The sequence below is a fragment of the Zingiber officinale genome, chromosome 3A, assembly GCF_018446385.1.
Source record: "Zingiber officinale cultivar Zhangliang chromosome 3A, Zo_v1.1, whole genome shotgun sequence".
In the NCBI taxonomy this organism is placed as follows: domain Eukaryota; kingdom Viridiplantae; phylum Streptophyta; class Magnoliopsida; order Zingiberales; family Zingiberaceae; genus Zingiber; species Zingiber officinale.
Genome location: NC_055990.1, coordinates 1,354,390 through 1,365,657, shown reverse-complemented (window position 1 = coordinate 1,365,657; position 11,268 = coordinate 1,354,390). Strand labels below are relative to the sequence as shown.

The following is an 11,268-nucleotide window of genomic DNA, read 5'->3' as shown; positions in this document are numbered from 1 at the left end:
TCTCTCTTTCATCTTTAATTCTTCTACCACATGGCAAAGAACGAATAAGATCCTTTAATAAGATTTGCACTTTAATTGACATCATGCCCATTAAATGTGAGACATACTTTATTAGTTTCGACTTTCGAGCCTAGAAGACGCTATTGCCTCTGATGTTATATCATATTAAAGTGAGGTGACCTTTTAACAAGGAAGACTGCCTGTCTATCTGTTGGGACTTTCAAGCCGTAAAACCACTGTTGGGACTTTCGAGTCGCAAAAATCATTTTTTGCGTTGCGGAAACCTAGAAGTCTTGCCACGGATTCGTGCGAAGATATATGAAATAAATCATGTACATATTTCTAACCTAGATCTATCTTAGACTTACATGGACAAGAAGCGTTACCCTTGTTGCAAAGCCCTTCGCTTATCCCGCTCGTCCAAAAAGGTTGTCGGATCTCGAGAGTGTCAAGCGTACACTCCTCTATATGTATCCACACGGACAAGAGAATGGAGAAAACACCTTAGAGTGTGCTATCACCCCAAAGGAGTCACAGCAATGGAGGAGAGGAAGAAGAAGATGATGCCTTGAATGAAAAATCAATTCATACCATCACTTTTGTGGTCGGCCACTTCAATGAGGTTTAATACCTCCATGGAATACCAAGAGTCATGGCTCTTTGTCTCCCTTATGAGGTGGTACACACTTGATGTAGCCTTGATGATGTGGACCAACATCATTGGCCATCCCTATGCCAAGTCACAATGAGGTGGCAATTGGTCAAGTCAAATTTGACCCTTCATCTTCGCTCTCAAGTCAAGTCAAACTTGACCCATTTATCTCCCATGGTTAATCAAATCTAACCATTGATTCAAGTCAATTTGATTTAGTAAATCTCTATCCATTAAATTAAATTGATTCAATGAGTCATAATCTAAATTAGACTCATTGGACACATGAATCAAGTTGAGTACAACTCAATTAGTCTAATTTGGATTTCTCTTAATCCAATTTGGTTCATCACATGAACCTAATTCTTTTGGTTCATCATATGAACCTATTCTCCATCTAATTGCCCTTTGTGTGTGACCCTATAGGTTCTTGTAACGTTGGTAATGCTCCTAAACTAATTTAGAAGCATAAGTAATGAGCGGTATCTAGCAACACATCATTACTATCCAAGTTACAAGAATGTTGAGATCCAACATCACCTTTGTGACTACTAATTGTGACTCTCACAATATATGATAATGTCCTTCTATCCTTGACATCTAGATTGGTTAAATTGAGGCATAGACCGTGTCATCCTTTAATCAATCTATATCTTGAACTTCAAGTAGACTCACTCTAAACAAATGAGTTCAATATCTCATATTGACTCATCTGGGCATGGTCATGCACTCAGTGGTCTCACTCTATCAAGAATCATGATGTCACTCCCGTCATATAGGAGGGATAGATCTCATCTACATCACTCACATCCCTCCGCATAATTTGTTACATACCCAGTAATCGCCTTTATAGTCCACCCAGTTATGGGTAACGTTTGACAAAACCAAAGTATGCAACTCCTTATGTAGGGAACCATAGTGACTTCAGGTCCAAGGACTGATAGTCATACTAATAGTCACATGAGAAAGTATATGACACTCATATAACGATCCATGATACTTTCTCATGGCGGGTCATTCAGTATACATTCTCCAATGCATACTCATATCTCAACTTGATATCTCTATATCCATGACTTGTGATATCAAGTCATCGAGTTGACCTACATGCTAGTCTCATCGCATTAACATTGTCCTTGAATATTAATACTTGACTAGCAATGATTAAGAGTAGTGTTCTCTATATCATCTCACTATCAATTCAATCAATCGATTGATATAGATAAGAACCTTCTACTCAAAAACGCTATTATACTTAGTTATTTGGCACCAATACAAGTAAGTATAATAACCATAAAGAAATGTCTTTATAAATATATAGGAATATGATACATCGAGTCTATACAACAATCATCATATGATTAGCTCTAGGTCTCTAACTTACAATCTCCCACTAGCACTAGTGCCAATCAGTGTAGGCTCTAAGGCCCAATGACCTAGTGTGACCATCATGTTTTTTATGTGCCAAAGCCTTGGTCAAGGGATCAGCGACGTTAGCATCTGTGGGTACTCTGCAAATCTTCACATCTCCTCTATCGATGATCTCTCGAATGAGATGGAAGCGCCGTAGTATGTGTTTGGTCCGCTGGTGTGAGCGAGGTTCCTTAGCCTGCGCAATTGCTCCATTGTTGTCACAATAGAGCTATATATGATCGGCTATGCTAGGAACCACCCCAAGCTCAGTAATAAACTTGCGGATCCAAACTGCCTCCTTTGCTGCTTCTGATGCAGCAATATACTCGGCCTCTGTTGTAGAATCAGCAACTGTGTCCTGCTTCGAACTCTTCCAGCTCACAGCACCACCATTCAAGCAAAACACAAACCCAGACTGCGATCTATAATCATCTTGGTCAGTTTGGAAGCTGTCATCACTGTAACCCTTTACAGCTAGCTCGCCATCGCCTCCAAATATCAAGAAATATTCTTTAGTCCTTTTTAAGTACTTAAGAATATTCTTAACCGCTATCCAGTGACGCTCACTTGGATCTGACTGGTATCTGCTCGTCATGCTCAAAGCATACGAGACATCAGGACGAATACATAGCATGGCGTACATGATAGATCTTATGGCTGAAGAATAAGGGATCTTATCTATGCGGTCTCTCTCTTCTCTAAAAGAGGGACTTTGAGTCTTAGAAAGACTCATACCATGTGACATTGGCAGAAATCCTTTCTTGGAATTCTGCATGGCAAACCGTAGTTATACCTTGTCAATATATACACTTTGACTTAGGCCAAGCAATCTCTTAGATCTATCTATAGATCTTTATGCCTAGAATACAGGCTGCTTCACCTAAGTCTTTCATTGAGAAACAATTCCTCAGCCAAGTCTTTACAGACTGTAGCAAAGGGATGTCATTTTCAATGAGTAGTATGTCATCCACATATAATACAAGGAAGACAACTATGTTTCCAACAACCTTCTTGTAGACATAGGGTTCATCTTCATTCTTGATGAAACCAAACTGTTTGATCGCATCATCGAATTGAAGATTCCAGCTCCGAGAAGCTTGTTTTAGTCCATATATGGACTTATGCAGCTTGCATACTCTGTCAGTATGCTGTGGATCTACAAAACCCTCAAGTTGTGTCATGTACACATCCTTGAGCAAGTTTCCATTCAGAAACGCGGTTTTGACATCCATCTGCCAGATCTCATAATCGTGGTATGCTGCAATAGCAAGCATGATCCGAATGGACTTAAACATCGCTACTGGAGAAAAGGTTTCATCATAGTCAATACCATGAATTTGCTTGAAATATTTAGCTACCAAACGACCCTTATAAATAAGTCCATCCATGTCAGTCTTTCTCTTAAAGACTCACTTACACCCAATGGGTTTGACGCCTTCAGGTGGATCAACCAAAGTCCATACTTGGTTGGTGTTCATGGATTCCATCTCGGATCTCATGACCTCTAGCCATTTCTCAGAATCTGGTCTCATCACAGTTTCCTGATAGGATGTAAGCTCATTCTCAACGAGCATAACGTCATCATGGTCAGACAAGAGAAATGAGTATCTCTCAGGTTGACGACGTATCCTATCAGACCTGCGAAAAGGTAGGTCTACTTGAACTGATTGTTGTTCCTCAACTCCTTGTGGAACAATCTCATCATCCACAACACTTTGTGGTTCCAGTTCAACTTCCATCAAGGCTTCAGTGCTATGGTTCATATCTTGAACTTCTTCAAGATTGAACGTACTCCCATTAGTTTTTCTAGAAACAAAGTCCCTTTCTAGAAATACCCCAGTCTTAGCCACAAACACTTTGTGTTGACTGGGAATGTAGAAGTAATATCCCTTCGTTTCCTTGGGATATCCAATAAAATAGCACTTGTCAGATTTGGGTCCCAGTTTGTCCGATACTTAACGTCGAACGTAAGGCTCACAACCCCAAATCCTCATAAAAGACACCTGAGCATCTCTCCCAGTCCATATCCTATATGGTGTCTTTATCACAACCTTGGATGGAACACAGTTAAGTGTGAAGGTTGCTGTGTCTAGAGCATATCCCCAAAAGGATATAGGAAGATCTGTGTGACTCATTATAGACCGTACCATATCTAATAGGGTACGATTCCTCTTTTCGGATACATCATTCCACTGTAGTGTTTCAGGAGGAGTGAGTTGGGATAGAATCCCACACTCAGGTAGATAGTCACGAAACTCATGGTTAAAGTATTCACCATCTCGATCTGATTGAAGTATCTTAATACTCTTGCCTAGCTGGTTTTGTACTTCATTCTTGAATTCTTTGAATTTTTCAAAGGATTGTGACTTATATGTCATCAGATACACATAATCATATCTATTGAAGTCATCAGTAAATGTAATGAAGTACCTATAACCACCTCTGACAACGACATTGAAAGGGCCACATACATCACTATGTATAAGTCCTAACATGTCAATCGCTCTTTCGCTGTGTCCACTAAAGGGAATCTTGATCATCTTGCCCAGTAGGCATGACTCGCATGTCTCATATAATTTAAAATCAAATGAATCCAGCAAACCGGAGTTGGGATAAACTATTCTCATTTATATGACCTAAGCGACAATGCCAGAAATAGATTTGGTTCATCTTATTTGACTTGAACCTTTTGATACTTATGTTATAGATAGGACTCTCTAAGTCTAGTAGATAGGGCTCTCTAAGTCTAAAATATAAAGTGCCTGATGAAAAAAACACGTTAAATTTACTTTTCAAGCGTAACCTGGTGAAAAAAGTTAGGGTGTGTTTGGTTTATCCCATTTTCATTTTCATTTTCTGAAAAACGCGTATTTTTCGTTTTTTAAAAAATATTTTTTCCGCATTTTTCATTTTCTTAGAAAACACTCTCTCATTTTCTTAAAAATGAATGTGAAAAATACAAACCAAACGCATTTTTCATTTTCTCAAAAAATGAAAATAGAAAACAATATGGAAAACACAAACCAAACGCTCCCTTAATATTTCACCCCAAAAATTTAGATTTATTAGATTTTGGCGTAGGCACGGATTTTTTCCAATCTAAAATAGAATCTTTAATTAATCATGGATTTCGTCAAGCAGTATGAATAATAGACAACTTGATGAAGCAAGACAAACGACTTCATAAAAGATTAATTTACTAAACGCCAGCATAACAAAATTATAGTAAAGATATACTTTTGTTAATACATACACTTCTGCGATTACACCTTCGATTTCTACAATGAAGTACTGTCAAAATAAATTTTCAATCTAAATATTAGAAAGATTGAAAGCTATTCATTTTAATTTTCTTTAACGTCCACGTTACCTCATCGTCCATGTCCATAATGGTATGCACACTTTTCTACAGTTACTATTTTTCTTTTTTTGAATCCACACAATAGCAATACCGATAAGCTGAAAAAACAAATGCTACATCACATTACAAGAACATTGCATTTCCTGCTCTACTTCCAACCACCAAAGGCCGTTGTCTTGCCAAAAAAGCAAGCTTCAACTATCCAAATTTCATAAAAGAAGGAAATTTCGAATAGAGTAGGTCGTCGAGTTCAGTAGTCCAGCGGAGTTGAGTAAACTTTAGTTCAGGCAATCCAGGGGGAAACGGCAAATAATCAAAGAACGAATTTAAAACTTCAGTTTAAGAGCAAACGGCATATCATCAATGAATGATGGATCAGAGTATCGCCCAGAAAGTATCTGGGAAGCTACATGAAGATTTGCAGCTTCTGTATAGTGTATGCCATCCCAGTTAAGGTGTTCAGTGGCATCGTCACAAGCCTTGACCGTCATTTTGTGTCCTTTGAGGATCTTCGTCTGTCCACAAGATATTTCTGTATGGTAGTTTAGTGGAGGACCACCATGTCCACAGCATGCCATAACTGGATGTTCAAATCCTGAAAAATAACAATGGGAAGAACATTTTAATTATACACAAACCAATAACATAAGCATTTGAAATTATAGATATTAGTACACTAGCTCATTCACAAACCACAAATTCTCGACCAAGAGAAGATAATGTGACAAAAAAAACATGGGGTTAATATGATTTTTTTCCTTTGTAACATGCATCCGTCTTTCAACTTAGCCCTTGTGTGCCATTTTGGACCCTGCGGTGCACCAAAATGGAGGCAAATTTGAGACATTGATGAACTACAGGGCTGGATCAAGGCACAGAGAAAATATACAAAAATTAAGTAAATTATAGGGGCCAAAATGAGAGAACTGACAATGTAAGGCCAAAATATAAAATGGAATATTAACCAGACAATGAAACTAATCCTTCAATTTTTTCCCCATTCTTTCCCTTCTGCATCTCAGTTGTTCTTCATTCAGATAACAATTAAACTTTTCATATATATTTTTAGATACTCTAAAATTTGCTTAACGTAATCCACGACTCCACATTATTTATGTTAACTGCTTTGCAAAGCTAAATGGAAAAATGTTTACTCTGCTGTTGGAGGAAAAAACTCTTAACTCTGAACAGTCACAATTTCTTGGCAACAGATGTGATGGTTTGGTCTTAACCAAGATTCAAAGTTCTCATGGTAGCTTTAGTTCTACTTCTACTGCCGATCTGTTATGGTATAAAGCACACTGCCGGGAAGAAGATGAAATCTCTCTCTCCCTCTCACTTTTTTTTCCATTTTTTATTTGGATTTTTATGTTTGCATGTATCATTCTGATGGAAGTCTGCTTCTTAGTGGAGGTGAGTTCTCCATGTTTTAAACAAGTATTATAGACGTGAAAGTTCAAAAGTATCTTCCAAAAGCCAAGGTGTAGCATGACAAGTTCAAAAGTATTATAGACATTCAGTTAAATGTGATATAAACTTCAATTTGTAAAAATTCAGTCAAACTCAGAGCTATAACAATTATAAACACCAAGTTTATAATAGGTTAGCTTGTTGTCCATCATATTAAGAATCCATACATGTGATATGACTACTACATCGCTCTATTTTATAAAAATTAACACTGTATATCGGACTATGAATTAAATTCTTAAAATGCATTAAATTTCACAAAACTAATCTACAAGCAATTCTTAATAATTCAATTATAGTTCACTGGAAGGTAATTGTTAAATAGAGCAATGAACATGTCACATGTAAAAATGAAGACGAATTACAATGCCTAGGACTGACAATGTTGGACATAACTGAAACTCAAATTACACAGACAATATCAAAAGTGACACGATATGCTAATAAAAATGGGGAATAATAGAACTCCTTTATACATTTTTTTTTACAAAAACAATAATAAGTATACATCATAAATTAACTTCTAGAAAATTTATTGATCATGTAAGATTATTTTCCAAAAACTAAAAAAAAATGTTTTTAAAAGAATGAGATGGCCCATCATGACATAATGAACACATTATGACTTAAAATTACCAAGCCTTAATGTCAGCTTCACTCGAATATCACCTTGTATTCACAAATTATATTAAGATACAGTGAGCATCTATGCATGGCTACCCCCAACAACATCAAGTAATGATGCCAAAATCAATATCAAGTAATTATTTCTGGAGCCAACTTTCCAATTATAGCCAATAAACTTGAAGAAAGATTAAAAAGAAAAACATCATTATTAACTTACCATATCGAGAAAAGTTGGCTATGAGGTTGAATTTAATGGTGAAGACATCAACATAGGTTATGTTGGCATCTGGAAACAGATATCTCAACTGTTTAGAAAGTGCATGAAGCTGAATATTGAACTGCTTAGCAGCTCGGTTGTGAGCACTTAAACAGCCATGCTCATCTTGTTTTGATGGATCTTTCCCGAAAATGGCTATATTTTGTGCTAAGCACCCAAGAGGACCTGTATTATGAATCCAGAATCTCCTAGCGCCTTGTTCATATAATTTCTGTTAGCACTATAAGAAGGTTAAAATTATTACAGTTTAAGAGTATATTTTAAACGAACTAAATGCTTTAAATATTATAGGAGAGGCATATTGATTTCAAGATTGACAAGCATGGAGTGTTAATGAATTGATAGGATAGTTTTGCTAATATCTTGTAGTGTTAACTAGCTATGTCAGCTTAGCTTCCATCGTTAGAATCACAATTTATATGGCAGTTCAAAGTACACTTGGTTCCATATTAAACTCATCCTTAAGAGATGGGCACCTATCTATTATTCATCAAATTGATATTACTGTCAAAAAAAATAAACAACACCTTCAGGCCTCTTTCAAACTCTGACAGTATTGTTGGAATGGAAGCAATGACTTGGTCCTCGTTTTTGGAATAAAAAGCACTAGCAAGATCATTTTGGCCAATATCAAACATATAAAGTCCCTGACTAAAGTAATCTGCTTGAGGCATGTACTTAACATTCAGTTTTCCTGCAAGGAAATTTTAAAAGAATTATCACGCCACAGTTCCAATTCAGATATCAAGCTTGGTAAACTACAAAGAAATTAAAATGTTTCTGCTTGTTTGTTTAAATTTAGGGGTTTACCTCTACTCTCCATATTGCAAATTTTAGAGATTAAATAGAAAATAATTTATATTTTTACCAGAATGTTAGAGCAAGCAATTTCCAATTCATCACACATTAAGAAACTAAATGTATGGCTTTACCTTCACTTAGTAATTGAAGGACTTCATTTTTCAATCGAAGAAATTGAGCAACCTGGACCCCAAAGGAAAATGGACTGACTGAATATTTTGTAGGTGGAAGAATAGTGGATCCAGCCGCAGCAAAGTTGCAACCATTCTGAAAGCTTGGCATACCAATTGAATTCAAGTATGCATTCAAGAAGGGGAAGTCTATAGCATCCACTGCAGCGCTGAATTAAACTGATTAGTCAAGCAACATAAAATGACATCATAGGATAAAACTTGCAGCATAGAAGCTAAAATAGCCAGACGAGGGAAAATAAATTAGCAACTGCAAAGTGTCCTAACCAGTTTGAGCAATAATTATTGCAGTTGATTTATCATCCATCATCTATATTTAACACAAACAAGTTATGGAACTTCCACCTGTCAATACCTTCCTATTAAATATACTGCCACAACTGCTATGGCTACCTTAATTTTTGGATTATCCACCTGTGTGGGTGCATAGAGATGTCTTTTAAGTCACTATTTTCCAGTCTCAAGTTACTGAAGCCTCATCATTTTCCTTTTTCAACTCAAACCATGGATGCTTGTAGCACAGAATATATGTACAATCTTGCCTTGTCTTTATTCAAATTCAGTGTTCTCAATGAACCCAATAAGAATTTGCTGACATCATTTAGATTCTAGAACACCAAGACAAGTGAACTAGTGAAAGTATCTGCTCTGTGAAAAGGTTGAATATCACATATGATGCTAAACTTATTGTTGTTGGGGAAAGCATAGTCTTACCTGGCATCAATTATCGATCATCTCCATACACCTCCTTACGAAATATGCCACCAAGCAGCTTCTATGAGTCATAGTACTTACCGATTGTGGTGCTGCATAGGCATGTCTTTATTTGCCACCTCTAACTCATGAAAAACAAAGAAACTGCTCTCAGTATGTTTCTTTTCCATCTCAGACTTGATCATCAATTGAAGCCTCATCTTTCCATTTTATTTCTGTATGATTTCACTCTACTGATAGAATGGTTCATTTGCTAACAATTTTCCGTATTAAAACTTTTGACCTCAAAATTCTTACTCTGACCAAGTAATATTATGAAGAGACAAAAGGTTGCTCATAAAGCATCAGTGCATTTTCCCCGAGGAATTAACAAGACTCCAACATGATGCTCAGTTAGCTAGTCACCACCAAACAAAGGCAAATCAAGGTCATGGTGTCAAGTTGTCAAATGAGAACATTATGTCAATAAAATTCCACGACCCAAACAACCACCTGTAAAATGTCATCTAACTGATTGACCACTAAGCTCCTTCCCCACCCATTGCATCTTCAAAGGATAGGGTGATAGTCTCAAGCTCCTTAAGTTCATTTTCTTGAAACTGTGACTGACTAACTTCAGTGTCTAAGTGTGACCTTGTACGGCAGATTTCAATATGCAAAATTGACTTTGACACTAAGTTTCCCAGAAATTTCCAAGATCACGAATTTCAACCCAGAAGCCTCGAGCTGTCCCATATAAAATTTTGAAGCATGTTGTACAAGATCTACCATATCACATGTTCTTGCTATGCTGAATGTGTATTGAATCCTGCTCCTTATTCAAATCCAAAATTCTTATTGAAGAACAAAATAATTTGTCAGTATTCTGTGGCTAAGCTGCATTATACTATATAGGATAGATATTCCTGAAATCTGTAGAAAGAGAATTAACACAGTACATACTAGACAGAGTGAAAAGAAATTTTTAAATAAAAACAGAAAGGATTTTTCATAATATGTGCTAGAGATCATACAATCACATAATGATATCTAAGAAAAGAGAATTAATAGGGGAAAGACAGCAATAGGAAAAATGAAACTAGGAAACAGAGACATCTAAAGATATCTTCAACAGCCTACAATATTAGCCAATAATGAACTGGATAATATTATTTAGCTTCTAGAACACGCAATAAAAGTGACCCATTGAACGATCTGCCTCGTGAAGAGGTAGCCTTTTCCGTGCATCTGTGCAGCCGAACTTACCGGAAAATAGTCTTACTAGAAAACGACAATCTTTGCACCAGATAGCAACGAACAACAACTCCAACTCCATCTCACCAGATATAGATCAGAAATAAATAATTTGTCGATGATGAAGGAAAAGGATGTAAAAGGAAATTACTGAGAAAATCGATGACGAGGCGGCCATCGCAAAATCTCCCGGCCGGCCTGGAGAAGTAGCTCCTCCCATTAGGATGCAAGAGGGGTTCCCCGATACCAGCGGCGACGAGATCGCCGGTGTCGGAGTTGGAATCGCCAAAGTTGAACACGGCAGGGAAGTTGAAGTCGATGGCCAAGGTACCGGAGTAGAAAAGGGAGACGACGCAGATGGTGGAGAAGATGTCGCCGAGGGCGGCCATTAGGGCTGTCGGTGCGAGGTCTCTTGGATGTTTCAAGGGAACCGTCTACTGCTAAGTCGTGCCCAGTGACCGTCGTTCGTACATCAAGACGATGCACTAGGAAATAATAGAAAATAAAAATCTTAAAATCAACCTTAACG

At 37.1% G+C, this 11,268-nt stretch overlaps 1 protein-coding gene across 1 annotated transcript; it reads right to left on the bottom strand.

The window, feature by feature from the left end:
* Positions 1-5,455: 5,455 nt before the first annotated feature.
* On the bottom strand, positions 5,456-11,243 carry LOC122050952 (GDSL esterase/lipase At1g54790-like). Its single transcript, XM_042611826.1, has 5 exons — positions 10,891-11,243; positions 8,733-8,933; positions 8,328-8,494; positions 7,741-8,011; positions 5,456-6,021 (listed from the first exon to the last, which is right to left on the bottom strand). Exons 1-5 carry the CDS (start codon positions 11,126-11,128, stop codon positions 5,753-5,755), a joined length of 1,146 nt encoding a protein of 381 aa, XP_042467760.1. The 5' UTR covers positions 11,129-11,243; the 3' UTR covers positions 5,456-5,752.
* Positions 11,244-11,268: the final 25 nt, after the last annotated feature.

Coding starts and splice junctions, on each gene's coding strand:
- LOC122050952 (XM_042611826.1), bottom strand. CDS start 11,128: ATGGCCGCCCTCGGCGACATCTTCTCCACCATCTGCGTCGTCTCCCTT. Junction 8,495..8,732: donor CCTTCAATTACTAAGTGAAG/GTAAAGCCATAC, acceptor ATTTCCTTGCAG/GAAAACTGAATGTTAAGTAC. Junction 6,022..7,740: donor AGCCAACTTTTCTCGATATG/GTAAGTTAATAA, acceptor GTTATTTTTCAG/GATTTGAACATCCAGTTATG.